General features: G+C 48.5%; 1 protein-coding gene across 1 annotated transcript in view; it reads left to right on the forward strand.

Moving 5' to 3' along the window:
* Nucleotides 1–21,177, forward strand: part of CRHR1 (corticotropin releasing hormone receptor 1) — an 87,964-nt gene that overhangs the window by 35,144 nt on the left and 31,643 nt on the right. The window contains exon 3 of the mRNA XM_050934965.1: nt 16,010–16,129. Within this exon, the coding sequence (XP_050790922.1) occupies nt 16,010–16,129 (120 nt within the window). The remainder of the gene's footprint in view (nt 1–16,009; nt 16,130–21,177) is intronic.

The following is a 21,177-nucleotide window of genomic DNA, read 5'->3' on the forward strand; positions in this document are numbered from 1 at the left end:
AATTTCCACCTCTATAGTTGCTGATTCTGCATTCAGAGTCGGCCGTAATTTTGAAAATGGCACTGTGCTAAAATGTTCATTTTCATGCCTTCTTCCATGGTGTTTCTTACATGCTCAGCTCCATATCTCTGGGTCCCACAGCCAACTCTCCATCGTCATTTGATTCCCCCCTTTATATCACATTCCTTCCACGAGGCCTTTTCAGTCATGCTACTCAGAAAATGGGCAGGTGGGTTCCCCATGCAAAATTTCAACTTTTCATAGAAAACCTGAAAACAAGCCAAAAAAGTGTCTGCAAACCCAATGTTTGCATCCTGTACACACCTGTTTTCTGACCAAAATCAAACATTTTTGGTCAAAAACTGGACAAAAAAATCAGTTTTTAGTCAACATTTTTCAGTTTCCAGTGAAAAATCAAACATCTTCGACGAAAGCAGACATTTTCTGCTAGGATTTTCATTTCATGGAAAACCCCATTTTTGGATGGAAAATTTTTGACCAGACTTACACTTCAGTGGCGATCTCTCTGGGATATTTGTCTAGTCTGGGAAGATAAGTTGTGCCCGAAAATCCATTAATGAATGTGCTTTAAATAATGTGGTCTTAAAGACGACTTTGTACCTGGTCTAGGCAGGGCAAGTCCCATTTCATAATGTGTACGTGAGCACGGCCGGTCTACGAGGAAGCCTAGGGTTGACTCTTCCTAGCTACTGGGTGTATATGATCCTCTGCGTTATTTGTACCTGAACTGCTTTGTGTATCTTAGGGTACATCTATACTACGCGCCGGATCGGCGGGTAGTAATCAATCTATCAGGGATCGATTTCTCGCGTCTCACATAGATGCGATAAATCGATCCATGAATCGACGCCCGTACTCCACCTCGGCAGGAGGAGTAAGCAGCGTAAACAGGGGAGCCGCGGCGGTCGACTTGCCACTGTGAGGACGGCCAGGTAAGTCGAACTAAGATACTTCGACTGAAATTGCATATCTTAGATTGATCCCCGCCCCCCAGTGTAGACCAGCCCCTTACAGATCGTAAGCCCCACAGGGCTGGGTCCACCTCTCCTTTTCTGTGAGTTCAGGCAAAAGGACCACTATAGGTCCTCAATAAATGCTAATAAAATAATCCCGGTTTTCTGGCCTCACCAGCTGTAGAAGCGACAAGAATCCTCTGCAAGGATCTCGGCAGACCAGGCACTCAGGCTCGGATTTTGAGTGCCAATGGGAAGTACGTGCCTAACTCCCTTAGGCTCATTTGAAAATTCTAACCTCATGTGCCAAGGTTCCACTTTAAGTAGCGTGCACTGAGCCCAGTGGAAAAAATCACAGGGCCCAGGGGGTTGTGAGACAAGTCGCTATCCATGCCCATCTTTCACCCCTGCGCAAAGGACCAGCACAAAGCTTATGCTCCTGGATCTTGAGTGCGATTTTTCTTGTGCCAGCTCTGAACAGGGGTGAATTTGACCCTAAATGCAGAATATTACCCCAAAAGGATATTTTAAAAAATGTTAGCTGTCCCATTGTCAGTGTGTGCAGTTTCGTCATGACCCGTCACCATGACCTCTGGGCATCTGATGTAAATGATGCAATCACTGAGGGTAAAATACTCTATAAGAATGTTATAATTATCCAAATATTGAACATTAGAAACCTAGAAAATTGCTAGGTAAGGGGGAGAGATAGCTCCGTGGTTTGAGCATTGGCCTTCTAAACCCAGAGCTGTGAGTTCAATCCTTGAGGGGGCCATTGGGAGATTTAGTTGAGGATTGGTCCTGCTTTGAGCAGGGGGTTGGATTAGATGACCTCCTGGGGTCCCTTCCAACCCTGATATTCCATGAAATTTAAAAGAAATCCAGTAGGGATCAGGGCCCCATTGTGTGTGGTGCTGCACAAACACAGAGGAGAGATGATCTCTGCCCTCAGTGGCTTTACACTCTAAACAGGTATTTCCCCACTAGTGGGTTACAACCCTAGGAGGTTTGGAGAGGGAGTGACAAAAAAGCATTAGATGTTGTATTACAATCAGAAGCAAAGGAACACTTGCTGCCTGTGCACCCTTCCCCATCAAGGTTAACTGTTCTGTGCCAGCCTCTTGAACTGCACACCCAGCTTAGCATTGTGAGCATAACAGAATGTCAGAGGCTTGCAAAAATTCCTGGCTTGGCATGAAGGGTTGCCAGCCTGGAAGGCTTGAATAACTCCCATCTAAAGAAAGTATGATGGGAGTGGGGCTATAAGCCTTATTATTAGGATTTATTCTCTCCGGGGAAGCACCCAGCAGCTGGCTTTTTACAGCAGCTGTTATGGGAGAGCTATTTGCAATGAGACCGGTCAGGCATTTTGCTCAGAACGGAGCCCGGTTTCCTGCTAATTCCTGGTGCAAACCATAGTTCTGAATGTTTCCAGTGGGACCTCTTCAGCCCTGACCCTTTGTTAGGGAAAAATCACTGCCGTTTTAAAAGCCTCTTTCCAATGAAGGGGGCGATGCTTTTCCAAGCTGCTCAGCAGCAGCCGCTCGAGTGGAATTGTGTGTAGTGCTCTCCATGCCTTGTTGTGGCAATTGCACCGAGGGTGTTCATTTGAAGTGACCCTCTTTGCATGCAGGAAGCCACTTACGCTTTGATCCTGAGCACTGCAGAGATTCTAAAGGCAGGTCTGCCCTCTGAGAAGCCACAGAGCAGAGGGGTCATTTGCTTATGGGCCCAGGGGGGCAGCTGCTGCCCCGAACCTTTGTTCCCCCCTTCAGCTTTTCATAGGTCTCTATGCTCCACTTTTTGACCTCCAACCAGACTTTATAGGCTATAATATAATTGCATAGCATAATTGTTCTCTATGTCAGAGAGTCTCAAACTGGGGGTCGGGACTCCTCAGGGGGTCATGAGGTTATTATAGGGAGGGGGATCATGAGCTTTCAGCCTCCACCCTAAGCCCTGCTTGCATCCAGCATTGATAATGGCGTTAAATATATTTTAAAAGTGTTTTTTAATTTATAAGGGAGGAGTCGCACTCAGCGGCTTGCTGTGTGAAAGGGGCCACCAGTACAAAAGTTTGAGACCCACTGCATGTATGCTGACCCAACTGTGCCCCTGCCCGGTTTTTCTGAAATGATGCCCCTGCCACAGTCACCGTTAACACATGGGCAACTGGCTGGTGTGGGGCAAAGAGGGTTGGCAGAACAAACAAGGCACTGAAGAGGGTGCTCCGCCATGCTACAGGAGGGTGGACAGGCGAAAATGGGAGACAAGGGGGAACAGAGACCGGATTTCCAGGCTCTGGATCAAAACATAGGCAGGTGGGAGAGTATCTATGGTCCTTACCTGGCTCCAGTCGTGGTAGGATGTGAACGCCTCACAATCTCCAGTGTATGTGTCCTCGCCAAAAAATATCATTTGTATAGTTTACGGCAGAAAAATATTGTTTTGGCAGGAAACTTTCTCAGCGCAAAATGTTGGACTCGCTGTAATAATACGATGTTTAGCTCTTCTTAAAGTGTAAGATCTTCAGGGAGGGGCCGTCTCTTTGTTCTGTGTCTGAACAGCACCCAGCACAACACGGCCCTGGCCCTGGGGCTCTGAGGTGGTACCGCCTTGCGGAGGATAATAATGATACCTCTGTAGGCCTGAAAGCATTTTAAAAAGGCGGGTCAGCAATATTTTCCATCAGGGGATGGACATGGAGACCTTACAAGGCTTTTCCGACGAAGGGCAGCTCCGCACAGAAAAGTTAGATTGACCCAGCTGCATTTTTCGGGGGAGGATTCCATATCCCTGAGCAACATGGTTAAGCCGACCTACGGCCCTGTGCAGGGCGCTGCACTGCTGTAATGCATCAGTAGGGGTCACCCAGCGGCAAAGATGATCCGCCTCCCTGAGAGGCTGTAGCTAAGTGGATGAAAGCCTTGCCACCAGCTAATTAAACATGTGCACAAACCTCTTAAGACACAAAACCCCAATTCTGTTCTTAAAAAAGGTAAATTTTATTTTTAAAAAAGGAAAGAAAATATATCTGGGAACTCAGCTATTGCTAGATTTTTGAAGAGCAATCACCAGAATTAAGCAGCAAGCATAGCTCTCTTGAGGTCCAGCTTAAAGGTTACAGGTAAAGGCAAAAGCCCTGGGGGTTGGCACAGAGGAAGCCACAAGCCATAAAGAAATAAAAGGGATAAACTCTTCCTAGACATTTCCTAATCTACTTACGTAACTGGGGTTTTAAATGAGTCATTCCTAGGTACGACACTGATGATTTTTTCATACCTGGCCCAAGTATTTCACAGCATAGCTCAGCCCCATCCACCTCTCCCCAGGAGAACAACAACAGACAGACAAAAGGGGAGTCGTTTTTCAAATTTAAAAAGTTCTAGCCTTCCCATTGGCTCTTTTGGCCAGGTGCCCACTCACTTCCTTTTACCTATTCATAGCAATGAGACTTTTTTTTAACTCTTTACAGGTAGAGCAATTAGAGAACAGCTACTAAGAGGGATTTTATAGCTACTGGCTGGCTGGGTGTCCATAAAAGGGACCGTCCCTCTCCCCCCTCCCCCACTTCATTTATCACAGCCCGAGTAAGAAGTTGAGATGACTGTGAGGACAGACCCTAAGACACACTTATGACCCAGATCCATGACATAACTAGAGTAGACCTTGAAATGATGGTGATCCAGGCATTATTAGGGTGGGAGAAGAAGGGACTGTGTTTGCCTTGTCCTCAGGCAAATACTGGAGTTTGTCAGAGGATCTGGAAGTTGCCTGCTAATTGTTTCCTCCTCTGGTTCTACCAACTGAAGTGGTTGGTGGAATATAAGCAGTTAGTGGCCTCTCCAGCTACTCCTGCTGGCCAAAGCTTCGGGAAGATCAGACCCTCAATTATTCTGGCCCCACTGCTGCTGGGCCAGCTATACGTGTGCTGCCAGAGCCTGCAGAAAGCTTGAAACAATGGGTCAGAGAGATGTGAACCAACCCGAGCATCAGGTTGTTAACTCTGAAGCAGAATGGCTATAATGTAAATTTCAGCAACTTTGCTAACTATTCCATTGCTTATCAAAACACAAAAGGAAGCAGAGAGACAATCATTTCATGAAGATCGGCACCATGCACTGACAGCGAGCCGCCTCCTTTTGGCATCTTGTTTTAGCTTCTTAACTGGGCAGACCTTGGTTTAGGCGGGAGCTTGCGGGGGCTGCACCGCAAGGACTGGTCCAAAAACGTCGCAAACATTGGATTTTGGACCTATCAAAAATTGTCACAGAATGTGTGTCCTTTTCCCTTGAAAACTTCCCGTGTTTTGTCAGAAAATCAAACCTCTGCAACCTACACATTTTGGCTTAAAATTATAAAAACTTGGGGGTTTACAGTTTTCGGATGAACATTTTGTGGTTTCTGATATTTTTCCCAAACACAACAAAAAGTTTTAAAGATTTTTTTTCATTTTCATGGAAAGTTCCAGTGGAAACCCCTCTCATTTTCTGACTGGCGATATGCACAATTCATTCCTAGTTTGCCCTCTGGGGCTGGTGGAAGCAATTGAAGCAGAACATACTGTTTAAAGCTCTTTGGACCTTTGGGTTCCAGGGACTATATTTTCATAATTGTTCAGCGCAAAAATTTCATGACTGGGGCTAGATTTCCCGAAATGCTTAGCACACTGCAGCTTTCATGCCAGGGAGGGCCAGATTTTCAGAGAAATTCAGCAAATGGATTTTTTTCTAAAGAAAAGTCTGTTTTGATTTGAATCCAATAGAAATCAAACGTGTGATTTTTATTTCTTTTTTTTAATGTAGGTTTTGAGCTTGTTTTTAAAATGTGTCATCAAAAAAACTAAAATCCGACAAAATGTTGGTTTTAAATGCAAACAAAATTTGTGTTTTGGCAAACAATTGGCACAGTTGAGCTAATATGGTTATTTTTCCGAATACTTTGCTATGATTTGCAAGACATTTCATTAAAAAAAAGCCCACATTTTAATCAAAAACACTGCCCCAGCCCTAGCTTAGATCCCTGAGACTGTTACCTTGAGGCAATAGCTTTCCGCGCACTCGCTTTCTCAGCCATGTACGACTCCCTTGGGGTGCTGCTGGAATTTCAATCCATAAAGGTCAAATTAACAACATCAGCATTTCTTTCCCCTTCAGTCTCGCACGTCTTTCACACAGATGTAGATGTACCAAGCTGAGGAACTAAATTGGGATTTCAGAGATGGGGGATGTAAAATGATCAGAAGTCTGGAAAAAATTCTATCCGAACATATTGTAACCATTGAGCGTAGAGAGCAGATGAATAAGAACTTGGACAGCCACAAACATTTGACCTCTTTAACTAGACTGGTATATTTAATGCTGTACAACCCCCTAAGATGGACACGGTTATACTGGAATAAAGTGCTTGTACTGAATAGCTTTTTCCCTATAAGGGAACAACATGCTATGCCAGTACAAGGCCTCTATACCAGTGTAACTGCGTCCACACTAGGGGCTGCACTGCTCTAATTATACATCACACCTGTGGCTTACGGAGGTATAGAAAAGTTGCGTGTACACCAGACCTAAGAGAGGACATACTGGAGATACACAGAATAATGACTGGGCTGGAGAAGGTCGGTCAGACATCTTCCATTTCGCCCTGTCTCAAGAAGAACACCACCATTACGCTCTTCTATAGCACTTTTCAGCAGCAGATCTCAAGCACCTTTAATGGAATTAGCCTTACAAGCCCCCTCGGAAGCACGGCAGGGCAGTTCTCCCCATTGTACAGATGGGGATCTGAGGCCCAGAGAGGCTAAGTGTCATGCCCAAGGTTACATGGAAGTTAGGTGGAGCAGGGATTAGAACCCAGGTCTTCTAAATCTTAGGCTAGTCCATGAATTATGAGACTCTATAAATGGACTCAAACAGAGAAGCACTGAGGGAAGTAATGGAGAGGGCGCTAGCTCCTGGATTAGGAGGCGAAACAGGTGAACAGGGGTGAATTAACATCTCTGAGGAGCAGGCTGTGCAGCTTTCCAGACAGCTGTTGTGTGTCACTACCTCCCAAGGACTGCTTTGCAGGTGAGCTGGGACATGGGATGACCAAAAAGGAAACAGAACAACTGAATGGCCACCTTTGGGTCTGGATATGCTCAGGGTTTAACTGATCGCCATATTTGGGGTTAGGAAGGACTTTTCCTCCAGGGCAGACTGGCAGAGGCCCTGGAGGTTTTTTGCCTTCCTCTGCAGCGTGGGGCACGAGTCACTTGCTGGAGGATTCTCTGCACCTGGTGGTCTTTAAACCACAATTTGAGGACTTGAATAACTCAGACATAGGTTAGGGGTTTGTTATAGAAGTGGAGGGGTGAGATTCTGTTGCCTGCATTGTGCAGGAGGTCAAACTAGATGATCGTACCGGTCCCTTCTGACCTTAAAGTCTCTGAGTGTGAGTATCCCTCTTTCTCCTGCGGAGGCTGCAGGGAGAGGCTCCCGCCGGAGAAGGTGGGAGCTCAGAAGGTGCCAACAGCCCATCATGGAGCTGACAGCATGGGTGGTTTTGTGGACTTGTGACTGTGCTGTACATATGCTGTAGGGGTCTTTGCTGACCCCGGCTGTATAACAGCTGTCCTCTGGGGATCTCAGAGAACTCTGTAATTCCCATAGCACTGGGCAAAGGAACCAGCATGGCTATATGCAGCATTTAACTCCCACTAAGGCCAGTTGTGGCCTTGTGCAGGCTCTTTGCAGGGAGGCGAGTTTCATACTGCAAGCATCAAGGGTGAAACTCATCAATCCTTTCTATTCTGTGCTAACCCTACCCCCTGCACCGTCCTACCCGAACATCTGCATTAAGCGACAGGACTAACATCTGGCACGTGTGGTTCGTTCTCTCTCTCATCATCTCCGCAGGGGCAGAATGGGGTGCGCAGTGGAGGGGGCTGTTTTGATTTTTTGCTGTGTGAGGGAAATTCCAACGCTCACATTGCTGTGTCTTTGTACAAGTGAAGGTAATTGAGGAAGTGCTCCTGGCACTCGGAGCAGAAGTTGGGGAGGTTTGGGATGGTCCTTAGCTCCTCGGGAGCTCGTCCCCTCATCTCAGACCAGCCCTGTAGCAAGCTCGATCTCCTGCACAGATGAGCTTTCCCCCTATGACACAAGGTTATGGCATCTGCAAACACAACTCCCATTCGCTTTAGGGAGAGTTTAGCTGGGTAAGAACTGAAAACTAGTTCAGAGTTTGGGCTCACAAGGTATTGTCAGCATTTAGCTGGCTGAGACTGAGAGGCTGTGACATGCCAGAATCGTGTGTATCATATTTACATTGTATAGATACCAGCTAGTCACGTCAAAGCCACGTTTCTCCCCCGGGGTTGCAAAAAGGAAGAAGAAAGAGACGTACATGGTGTAAACCTGGCGTGTTGCTTGCCGCGTGCATGTGATTTCCATCTCACGGACGTGCTCATCACAGAGCCCTTTGTCAGAGTGTCGTACCAGATTTGTGAGCAACGTGAGATACAGAAGGGAGCAGCAATCGTGGATCCGAGAGCTGGAACCGATTTTAAACTCACCCAGTGGCATGTGGAGAAATAACCCCTGCACTGCTAGATATTCTGGGGAGTCTTTCTCCAGTCCAGTTTGAAATAGCTCAAGTGCTGGCGTTTCCACTGCCTCCACAGGGAGTTGATCAGGAGTCTTATTTCTTGACGGCAAGCCCACATTTCCCCGAGCTCCTTGCCAGCCCACAACTGACTGGGAGAGAATTGTATCTGGGTTTGGACCTCTCGTCCATCATGAAGACAGGACCAAGCTCTCCAACTCGTGGCTCGGACTTGCACCAGCTTAAGCTGTAAACTGCGCTGCCAAAGGCAGTGTGGACGCTCTTACTTCAGTTTAAATCCTACTTTTTCTTTTTTGGTTTATCTTAAGTCAGTTAGAAACAGGTTTCAATTAATGAATAGGGCTTGTCAACATGGGGAGATTTACCAGCACACCTCTAACAGTCTCATTAGCCTGCTGTGGTTATGCCTATGTGGATACCCTTATTCAGTGATAACAGTGCTTTTTTTCCAGTCAAGTCTGTGCTGCTTTCAAAGCAATGCACGCTAAACGCAGAGGAAGGCATTCTGCGCCCGAACACAGCTGGTCTGTGCTGCTTTCAAAGCAATGCACACTAAACGCAGAGGAAGGCATTCTGCGCCCGAACACAGCTGGTGTGCACCAGTGTAACTCACCAGCGCGCACACACATGTGCAGAGATCCCCTCGGCCTCTTATTGTCATCATGCTGGGAAGAAAATAAACAATGTCACTCTCATAAACAATTCTGCCAAGGCCAGAGCAGGTGTTTGCAGAAAGCAGCTTGCAGAATAATTCCCTCTAAAATATGGATGGGCTGGAAAAGAAAACATGGATGCATTTCGTATCTGATCAATATAATTTCCACACTAAGCAGTGCTCTAAACGCTGGTAGCCAGGTGCAGCCAATTGGCAGCTAGTCATGAGGGACAAATGGAACAGAACCTCATAGACTTTAAGGTCAGAAGGGACCATTATGATAATCTAGTCTGACCTCCTGCACAACGCAGGCCACAGAATCTCACCCACCCACTCCTGTAACAAACCCCTGACCTATGTCTGAGCTACTGACGTCCTCAAATCGTGGTTTAAAGACCTCAAGGTGCTGAGAATCTTCCAGCAAGCGACCCATGCCCCATGCTGCAGAGGAAGGCAAAAACCCCCCAGGGCTTCTGCCAATCTGCCCTGGAGGAATATTCCTTCCCAACCCCAAATATGGCGATCAGCTAAACCCTGAGTATGTGGGCAAGACTCACCAGCCAGCACCCAGGAAAGAATTCTCTGTAGTAACTCAGATCCCACCCCATCTAACATCCCATCACAGACCATTGGGCATACTTACCTGCTAATAATCAAAGATCAATTAATTGCCAAAATTAGGCTATCCCGTCACACCATCCCCTCCATAAACTTATCAAGCTTAGTCTTGAAGCCAAATATGTCTTTTGCCCCCACTACTCCCCTTGGAAGGCTGGTCCAGAACTTCACTCCTCTAACAGTTAGAAACCTTTGTCTAATTTCAAGTCTAAACTTTCTGATAGCCAGTTTATATCCATTTGTTCTTGTGTCCACATTGGTATTGAGCTTAAATAATTCACCTAGCAACACCCATTTTTTTTATTATGGCAGACCACCAGCTCTGCTCTAGTTAAGGTTTAGACTGTAAAATCTGCACAGTTTATCTGATTTCCTTGAAACCTGGTGTGGCTCGTGTGCTTCCAGGCCAGCTTCTGGGCTGTGAATTAGATTCATATTCCATCCCACTCCGGCTGACTGGGAGTGGGTCTGGGCCCTCCAGTTCCGTGATGTAAGCCCCCGCCCCACATCCTCTGCTTCAGAATCCTGTTCGCATTCAGCGGGACTTGCCTGGTGACCAGTTTCAGCCCTCGGCCACCTCCTGACGAGAGGGCAAGGCCCAGCTGCTGACAGCTATCGAAGCCCCTAACTCCCAGGATATGGCGCTAGGTGCTGTCAGTCAGGATCCAGCCTCCCGGTCACGCCTGTGACACTTACAGGAGACGAGGACAGGGAGGACCCAGCCCACATTTAGGGCCTGGACAGATTCTTTTTTCCCGCGGCCCTGCTGCCTCCCCCCGAGACTGCCGAGCAGGCTCATTTTGTATGTCACACACACACAACGCTGAATGTAGTGCATGTGAAGGGTGCCAGACTGATGTCCCTGTAGGCAGAGAGTGGGCACTGCCCGGGCAGGTCAAGCATCCCAGGCATACCTTGCCGCAGGGATATCCAGCCGTTCCGGCCAGGGCGCCAGTGTATCACTGAAGCAGGGTCGAGAGGCTGCAATCCCTACTTTGGGCAGATCCCCTGGAGTCCCTCGGGCAACACAAAGGGGGCAGACATCACCTGCAAGTCCCCTGTTGGAGGAGGGCCCTGTGGGCATGCAGCCGACATAGCCGGTTCGCCCCCATCCTTGCAGCCCCCGGCACAGTCCAGGCTGGGGAGGGGGAGTGGCTGCCACACCCCGGACTCCAGCTAATCCCAGATGGCGCGTGGTCCCTATGAGACTGCTGCCAGCCGGTGGAAGTTAAAACAACCCTAGAGCTCGGACAGTGAGTCAGGGGCACAACTGTCTGTTGGGGTCCAGCTCCTCCTCCTTTCCCTGCGCCGGGGCTGCCGGGGGGCGGGGGCTGTTTGGAGGAAAGGGGTCATCCCGTGTTAGCCTCCCCCCCAACCCCAGGTTCAGTGCTCCTTCCCTGCTTTCACTGGGCTCCTGTAGCCTGGCTGGGAAGTAGCCAATGGAGCAGCCACAGTGCCTCTTCTCCCTCTCTCGCAATGCAGCAGGCGGCCACTGAGTGAGCTGCTGAGACGCTGTTGCAGAGCTTAGAGCTGCCCCAGGGCTGCTCAGGATGGTGACCTAGAGGCAAAGGGCTCCATAGTTCCTTCCAAATCCCCCCTGACCCGTCTGTCCCCACCACTGTCTGAGCTTGGACATTAACTGATCTGCCACTGGCCGCAGTATTGCCTTAGCTGCTCCGCCTCAGGCCAGCTGCTGGGACCTCCCGACCCCACCCGGCCGTCGCAGTCCCAGAAAGGCAGCAGCTCTCAGCTCTCTGTGCACCAGCCGCAGGCAGCTCCGTTAGCAGGATTGACTTATGGGGTTTATTCATTGCCTGACGCCATAAATCTTTCATCTGCGGAGACACGGGACCCGGCTGAACACTCTGTCGCAGGGTCAAGGTTGCGGGACCTGGCTGCTTGGCAGAACTGGGATCTGAACCACCAGACAAAGGCTCATTGAATGCTGGTCCCGGGGCAGGGCAGGAGACGAAGCAGGGGCCTATTCATCCTGAATAGTGGTGGTTGCATTAGAGGACCCTGAGAGGAAGGATGGGCCAGTGGGTAGGTCACTCCTCCTGGGCTTAGCAGCCTCTGGGGGAAATCTCTGCTGTGCCACAGATTCCCTGTGCAACCTTAGGTAAGTCCCTTTGTCTCTCTGCCTCGATTCCCCATCTCTGCAGTGCTCTCCCTCACAGAGGCATTGGGATGCTTAAATACAATGCAGAGCCAAAAATATTCAGCTATTACCCGGGGAGGGTATATAAATATGGGGAAATGTTATCTGGTAGAAAAGTGAGGGGAGGTTTACACAGGCTCCTCTCCCCAGTAGAAACGGCAGCCTCTAGGGCGCGTGTACCAGCCTGGCAGAGCCCACCAGCACTCCTGCTGGTTGATAATGCTCCGTTGAGATCGGTCCAGTGTTAATTCATTTCTTTTTGGCCCACCTTCATTTTGTATCATGCTAATTCTTTCATCAGAAAGTCACGAGGTAGGATGTCAAATGCCTTCTGGAAATGTAAGTATATTACATCAAGACAGCTGCCTTTATCAACCACGCTTGGAGCGGTCTCACCGAACAATAGCATGTCTGTCTGACAAGATCTAAATTCCGTGAAAACTATTATTGGCTGATATTAATTATATTTCCATTCTCCTTTCACTCTGTATTGATAGCACACCATATCCGCCATTCCATTATTATGCCCGGGGTCAATGTCAAGCTATGTAAACCTTTAGTTATTCAGGTCATTCTGTTTACCCTTTATAAATATTCTGACTTCTCATTTTTCAGTGCTGCATCACTATGCAGACCTCATGCCTCCCAGCTCCCCTGTGATGTAGGCAGGTGATAAGCCCCATTTTACAAATGGGGAAACTGAGGAACATGGGATTAAATGGGATCTGCCCAAGATCACACAGCAAGTCAGAATGACCACCATGATTTTTTTCCCCAAGGAATGGGCAACTTAAGGTTGCTACAGCAACATAAACATTAGTAAAAATAGAGTTATAATTAAAAACACCTTACCACAGAAAAATATGGAATTGTTTCCAAAACTCTGAACGCTTTTACAATTCGGATGTAGAACTATAGGGAAATGATTTTTTTCCTGCAATAATTTTTTGAGGAAAACATTTTTTTCAGCAATTTTTATAAAGGACTCTGCGTTTTCATCAAAAACTCATCAAACAGTCCACTTTTAGTTTTTCAGTGAAAAACGGATTTTTTTTTGCACACATATTTGCATTTTATCAAAAATCCAATTTTTTGGCCAATTGTTTTTGGCCAGCTTTATTCATACGCAGTGTAGGAGAAACGTAGACACCTGAACATGAATCTTAAAATGTCCATTTGCAACCAGAACTCCCTCAGAATGCACTGCAGCTACCGAGATACACTTGGGTCTATTCTGCTCTCATATCAACAAAAGTATGGAGTAACTCCATTCAAGTCCTATGTAGAATTGGTGTAACTGAGCTCAGATTCACGCGCACATTATTTGAGATGCGGAGTTACTGAAAGCTAGTTGGAAAAGAATGAAACCACTCATTTCAGCCCAGAAACTGCTGCTGTATCTTCAGTAACTATAAGTGCTCTGCACTAAACCAGACAAACACCTTTCAAGGTCTGTTGCACACCCCTCTTCAAACTGCAGAATGTTAATTATTGAATTATGTTGACATGACACAGAGAAATCGGTTTTGTATCTAATCCTCAGATGTAACAAAGACATATTTTGCTGCAGAACATCCTGTACTATGTTAAAAATATATATAAATAACTCTGCAATCTGGCCTCAATAAAGCCTAAATTAACACACTGTGCTTTCATTAGCCGTATTAGCCATGGCCCGGATAGAGCTGATTTCCTGTACAGTACCACAGTTTACTGAGTGCTAAACCCACACCAAGAAAAGGAGGTCAGAGTTAAAGCCACCATTAAAATTTGATGTTGGATTATTCCGCCTGCAATGAACTGAAAAATCTTTTCACGCAGAAAGTGTTACGCACATAGCACTACGGGTGCAGAATTATTTTCAACCCTGAAAGCAACATGCTTAATTCCAGGTGCCACAAATGGACTCCAGCTGATGAACATGTGCCCAAAACATTGTGAGCCAAATCATGCCTCTTTCCCTGCCCCAAAGGCAGCATGATGCACAAACTCCCTCTGGGTTCTTCCAGAGGACCGAGTGCTTGAAAACTGAATAGGAACCAACCGAAGGACCACTGGAGGGTAGGGGAGCCTGCAAAGGAGTAATGGGAGAGAGGGGCAGGTGCCACAGAAGGATGAGCTGTTGCTTTTTCTCAGTACATGCTCTGCACTGGTGGACTGGGTTGTGAAACAACTACTGGCATCAAATGAGTTAATAAAACTATGTGTTATACCCTGTTAACCATGCAGCTGCCAACTTGCCCTACTGAAACTTGAATTCTAAATTACCTGGAATAAAGTATTATTGCAACCTGGGGGGAAGGAGAGAAGGAAAGAGGAGGTTTCACGCTGCAAACATGGTGACACCTCAACAGAGGGGGCTCTCTGTGCCACAGGAAACCCCCTGGTACCTTGTTATTCTCTCAGTGTATACATGAATTTTTTGCTGTTTCTATAGACATGGAGGCTGAAGGCCACCGTGACTGCATCTTCTTCCAACCGGGGTCAGCGCTCTACTCGAAAGACCCCAGGTCAAGCTCCTTGGCCCATTCAGTCCTTCCTTGGCCAGCAGATGTGGCTTTTTATAGCAGGTGCTGCAACTAGGGATGGTTGGAAAATGTCCATTAAAATTTGCTTTTTAACAGAAAATTGGCTTTTCAGCGAAACAAAATTTGTCATGAAAATTTTCTGCCTTCTTTGAAAATTTTGTGAGGTTTTTTTTGGTCAGAAACCCAACAGTTAGCTAAGATGTTGTGGTGCCTCATGGGAGCTGTAGTTCAGCTGCCTCATGTCTTCATTCTCCTTCATGAGCCAGGTTCCATGGTCGGACTACATCTCCCATGATGCACCATATCCAAGGACTCCCAAGATACAACTGCTTCTTCTCACTATGAGGGGACACCATGTTGCATCATGGAAAATGTAGTCTGACCAAGGAGCCTGCCTTATGGAGGAGAATGGGAGCATGAGGCAAGTGAACTACAACTCCCATGAGGCAATTGCAGCAGAATTTCCTAATTGAAATGTTTTGGTATTCGTGCACACACACGCACACACCATTTTCCAACCAGCTCTAAACATAACCAAACAACTCATTATACATAAGACAGCAGGAAGCTCTCATTTATTGTCACAACTTTTGGTTCCCTCTCACCAGGGATGGAGCTGAACCACCCAATTGAGACTGAAAGTCTCTGCTGCCTCCCTCCAATTCCAAGTCCACCCAGGCCCGCTTATTATAATCCACTTTGCACTGGAGTCTGAAACGCAGGTATCCCCAGACAGACTCCAACCCAGGGTAGGGCAAGCATTTCCCCAGTCACACCTACGTTCAAGCTAGTCCAGTTCCTGGGCTTGCCTTCACTAGGGAAAGAGGTGTGTTTTTACAATGAGATAAGCTGTTGCACGTTAGCTGTCTTGCTGTAAAATGCGAGTGGAAACCATGATGTAGCAGTAGTTGCTGGCTGAGATAAAGGATGGAGGGGGAGGGTTTAAGGCAGGTGCTTCCACACTGTGGTCCATATACCACTGATGGTACATGAGGTTAATGTTCCGTCCATTGCTTCACAATAAGTTTTTAAGAAGGTGGTTCATAAATTGGTGCGGTTTAGGAGCCAGTGGTGTAGGGTTTCACCATAGCCAGCTACAGCAAGGTAACCCTTCCCCGTGCCTCGTCTCCACTAGGAGCTTGCAACGCTGTGGCTATTTCAAGTTCGCTACCTCGTAAGAGAGACCTCTTTTTTATTTAGTGAAGAAACAGGCTCTGACAGTGGCCAGCAATGACGGCTTCAGAGCAAGAAAGCTTCCAGTGTGTTAGGGAATAATGGGATAGAGCAAGCAGCTGGGAATGGGAATGGGATACAGTGAGAAGCCAGCAACAAATCCCCTCGCCCACCATACCCCCAGCTCTGCAGGGTTCACTCCCTTTGCTCTGTTGCCCAAGGGGTGCTGCGGGGGGAAGGGGAGCTCCATGCAGGTAACTTTGGGATCTCTGGTAACCCTCTCCCCTGTCTCTCCTAGGTCTCCAGTGCAACGCCTCCATAGACCTGATCGGTACATGCTGGCCCCGGAGTGCTGTGGGGCAGCTGGTGGCCCGCCCTTGCCCCGAATACTTCTACGGAGTCCGATACAACACCACAAGTAAGGCACGTGGGTCTGATGGGGAGGTAATGGGAAGGGGGCAGCAGCACCAGTGTTACTGACCCCCCAGAGATGAGTGTGGCATCAGATGCACACACACAGGGCTATGACAGGGCAATGGGGCAAAAGGAGAACCCCATTCATGGCTACCAAAGAGCCTCTGCTTATTTTGTCGTTGACATGGGCACCTGCCCAGCACCCGTGTGGTGTTCAGATATCATGGGGGTGGGAAATAAGCACCGTAGGTCCATATCAGTGTGCTTGAGAGAAAGAATAGTAGGTTATTATCTAAAGAGCCCGGATCAGCCTCAGGAGTAAATATGTGGGTAGAAAGCAGGTCTGTGCCTCTGTTTTTAGGAATGGTCTCATCCTTCCACAGAGAAAAGGAAAGTGCACATTTCCAAGCGCCCTCAGACATAAGGGCCCTGAAGGGAATTGTTTTCTGCTTATTCTTGTTCACGGCATTTTAACGAAAATCACTTGCAATGGCTGACGAAGTTTTGCTGAGAGCTAGAGGTTGGGGGAGAAGGGGGTGGGAGAAACCTCTAGTCTGGTTAATGGCTAAGGCACGGAGAAGGGTATCTTTTTTCCCCTCAAAGTGGTGATAATTATCAACCAAAAAAAAATCCATCAGAAACATGAATTATCCCCGGCTCTCCCAGGGAACAGGATAATGGGTTTATATTTCGTTACTGTTCTTAAGCTGCTGATTATCATTATTGTCCACATGGCGTTATATTTAATGACTTAATGATGAGACCACCTTTGTGATGTCAGCTTGTTGTCATGGGGACTTTCCGGCAATGCTTCTTTGCAAGGCCGCGTGGATTTGTTTGTTTGATCTCTGGGGCGCCTTCATTGTTGGGAAGGTAGCTTTGCTCCGTGAAATTGAGCAGGTTTATTTTCTTCCTGCCTGGCTGTGCTTTGATGTCTTCCTTGTTTGGCAAAGCATATTAGAGTGCCTCGCTGGTGGCTTTGCAACCCGACACCGCTAGCCAGCGTCTTCAGTTTATTAGGAGGGGAGATGGGCTCACAGACAGAGATGTAAGGGATGCTGGTCACTTTTTCCTATCGCTTTCATGCCTTTTGGGCTCGCATTTCCTTACAATTTCATGGCTAAATTTATACTAAGTGAGGCTAAGCCTTGGTCATTTCAGAGCTATTTATTTATCAGAGGTTCCTATTATCTTAGCATCAGAGCCGCATACAATCTTCATCCTCACAACATCCCCCTGAGGTCGGGCAGTGCTCATATACCCATTTTACAGATGGAAAAGAGAGGCCTCAAAGGTATTGAGATTCGTAGTTAACAATGGGAACGTGGGTCTACCCAAGTCTGGGGCTGGCGCCTTGACTAGTGCACCAGCCTTCCACATACCTGGCATTGGGAAATTTCTTCCACACGCTGAACCTCTTTGGCCTGCGGAGCAGGGATGGGAATCTTCCATGAAGTGTGCAACTTCTGCTCAGGTGAGGAGGCCACGGGATCTCCCAGCGCCACCATCTCTTCTGTAATGCCTTTGCAAAAGAAAGCAGCCAAGCGAGACGCGCATATTCAAAAAGTGATCTGTCTGCCGTGAGTCTGGTTAGCATGTTGTGTGGCAACCCTGTGTTAGCCCCTGATCCAGCAAACACTGGATCATATGATCCCACGGACATAGATTCTAAGGCAAAAAAGGACCAGGCCAATCAACCAGTCTGACCTCCTGTATAGCACAAGCCAGGGAACTGCCCCCAAAATAATTCCTAGAGCAGATCTGACCTCGCTGGCACTCCTTGCCTTGGCCAGGGCTGCCAGGTCAGGCCCACAGAATGTGACTAGGACTTGTGGGAAATATTCTGGCTAAACTATTTTTCGACGGAGAGTGGAGTGTTTGGCTAACTGGCGCCCTTTCACCACAAGGAAGCGCTTTCCACGGAAAATCTCCAAATCTCATCGCAAACGCTTTTGGCTGAACATGGAAGTGCGTAAGCCTGTGGAACATTTTCTTATCTTTGATTTTTGAAGGAAAAGTCCACATTTTCCATGGAGAGTGGGGGAAGAGCCCATTTCTTCATCAGCTCTAAATGTGAGCTCTTAGACAGCGCCTAAATGCCTTTTGAAAAATTAAACTTGGGCTCCTATATCAGTTAGGCCTTGCAATGGGGCTAAGGGCTTGTCCACACAGTCTGCAGCAGCGAGCCTCCCAGCCCAGATAGACAGACTTGGGCTTGCACTGAAAATAGCCATGTAAACACAGAATATCGGGGTTGGAAGGGACCTCAGGAGGTATCTAGTCCAACCCCCTGCTCAAAGCAGGACCAATCCCCAGACAGATTTTTGCCCCAGGTCCCTGAATGGCTTCCTGAAGTACTGAATTCACAACCCTGGGTTTAGTAAGCCAAGGCTTAAAAACCACTGAGCTATCCTGGAGCTTGGGCTCTGAAGCTTAGAGAGGGGGTAGGCTTCAGACCCTGGATTCAGCAGCTACATGACCATTTTTATAACACGGGCACAACCCCCACCAGACCAAGCCTTGGAGGCTCGCTGCCGTGAGCTGTGTAGATTTATCCTACATGACTTGCCCCAGGTGACACAAGATGTCAGTGGCAGAGGAGGGGACGGAGCCCAGGACTCCCAAGTCATACGCTATCCCCTTAATCACTGGCCCATCCTTCCTTCAGAGGGAATCACTGTGGTTTTATTCAAACAGAAGCTTCCCCCCCACCAGTTCCTTTCTCACTGCAGCAATACTGCCCTTGCCTCAGCATTGTGTTGGATGTTTATCATTAGCCGTAGCGGCTAGCAGCTGTCATCATGGACCACCATCCCATTGTGCCAGGCGCTGTACAAACAGAACAAAATGACAGCTCCTGCCCTAAAGAGCTCCCAACGTGAGCAGCCCTTTGACTTGCCTTGTTGAAGCTGACAGCAGGACCCGTGACCCAGGCGTCTTCCAGTTCCTCAATTGGTGCAATCAGCATAAAGAGGAATCTGACAGCTGGTGCTTACCTTCACGTATTCGCTTCCGCTCTCTCCTGCTCAGCGACCTTCCCACAAAATAACTCCTCCACCGCTTTGTCCTTCGCCACATCCTGGCACCTGACACTCTCGGAATTAATGTGCCCATCTGCCAGCGCTTTGTACTCACAGCTATTGACCCGGTTCGGTTAGTGGGCATCTGGAGACCTGAGTGCCACTGCCCGCTGTGTGACTTTGGGCAAGTCACTTTGCCTTGAATCCTTTTAAGGGTGTGTGTGTGTGTGTGTGTGTGTGTGTGTGTGTGTGTGTGTGTGTGTGTGTGTGTGTGTGTGTGTGTGTGTGTGTGTACCACTGCAATCTACTGGGTAGAATCAGAGCTACTCAACTGTGTGTCTTAGACCCAGTGCTGCTACTAGCAAATGAAGATTCTCCTACAGCTCAGTGTCGGGGGACCTGGGCGTTGAAAGCAGGACAGGCTGAGTCCCTAGGCCGCTCCTACCACTAAGCTCTGAGTAGCCGTCTTGTGCAGTGTAGTGACAAACAGGAAGCTCAAGGTGGCTCCAAATTTGCAGTGTTGTTTGTGACCCCTTGACCCACCCGGCCCCACTTTTTGTTTGTTTAGCTGTTTTGTGGGACTTTTAGAATTCACAATATGGTGCAGACACCATCCAAGCGTCCCACAAACCTTCACCTCTCCTAGTCTGACCTGCATAGCACAGGTCTGTACATTTCACCGGTTACCCCGTATTGAGCGCAATGACTTTGGTTAGACTCAAGCATTTAAGTCCTCTTGAGACAGCTGTGTGCCGCAGGCAGAGACCATGCCCGAGGCCCCTGCATTGGCAGGGAATTGATTAGGTGCCAATCTGTGCCCCCTGGGAAATTCTTTAGCGACCCCCCTCTGGTGATCAGTGTGACCCTGAGCTTGTGAGTAGGACACACCAGCCAGGCACATAGGAAAGAGTCCTCTGTACTTCGTGCCAATCCACTTCAGTGTTGGCCATGTCCTGAGTCCAATCAAGTTTCCTGGGTTCTCTCCAGATTTTGCATCCAGTTTGGATTCCTCGTGGAGCACAGGTTGGGTGACCAGAGAGCAAGTGTGAAAAACGGGACGGGGGTGGGAGGTAATAGGTGCCTATATAAGAAAAAGCTCCAAATGTCGGGACTGTCCCTATAAAATCAGGACATCTGGTCACCCTAAAGGCTTTAGGAGCTGAGAGGCTGTTTTAGGTGTAGACTGGTCCCAATCTTGCAAAATGTAGCATTAACTATTAACCCAGTGGGCTGTGAAACACACAGTAACATTGCCCTGGCTTCTGACCATTATCCCAGTGCAGCACCCCTCGCGTGCACACGCACACAGCTGGAAAGTGTCTCCCTTCCTAGCTTGCAGTACTCCCTGCTATTCCAGTCCTGGGATCCCCATGCAATTCTGCCAATACATCTCTCATCCACGGTACCTGGTTATTACAGGCCTAGACCCAGGGCCGGCTCCAAGTTTTTTGCCGCTCCAAGCAAAAAAAATTTTCCACGCCCCCCTCGGCCTCACCCCAGCTCCGCCCCTTCCCCGCCCCATTCCAATGCATTCCCCAAATCCCTGGACCCACCTCCTTCCCCGGGCACACCGCATTTCCCCTCCTAACCCTCCCTCCCAGGCAAGCCTGGGAGGGGGGAGAAGCAGAGCGGCGGTGCACTCGGAGGAGGAGGCGGAGGTGAGTTGGGGGGGAGCGGTTCCTCTGCCCCCCAACAGTTACTTCCTGCAGCCCTCCCCGTGCCCCCCACCGCCTCAGCTCACCTCCACTCTGCCTGCTCCCCTGAGCGCGCCACCGCCGCTCCGCTTCTCCTCCCCCTCTCCCAGGCTTGCTGCAAAACAGCTGATCCGCATGGCAAGCCTGGGAGGGAGGCGGGAGAAGTGGAGCGGTGGTGCACTCGGAGGAGCAGGCAGCAGTGGAGCGGACGTGAGCTGGGGGCGGGAGTGGTTTCTCTGCCCCCCCACCCAGGGTTACTTCCTGCGGCCTCCCCGCGTCCCCCACCACCACAGCTCACCTCCGCTCGGGGCCGGCTCCTGGCTTTTTGCGCCCCAAGG

Source organism: Gopherus flavomarginatus, chromosome 25 (assembly GCF_025201925.1).
Source record: "Gopherus flavomarginatus isolate rGopFla2 chromosome 25, rGopFla2.mat.asm, whole genome shotgun sequence".
Classification (NCBI taxonomy): domain Eukaryota; kingdom Metazoa; phylum Chordata; order Testudines; family Testudinidae; genus Gopherus; species Gopherus flavomarginatus.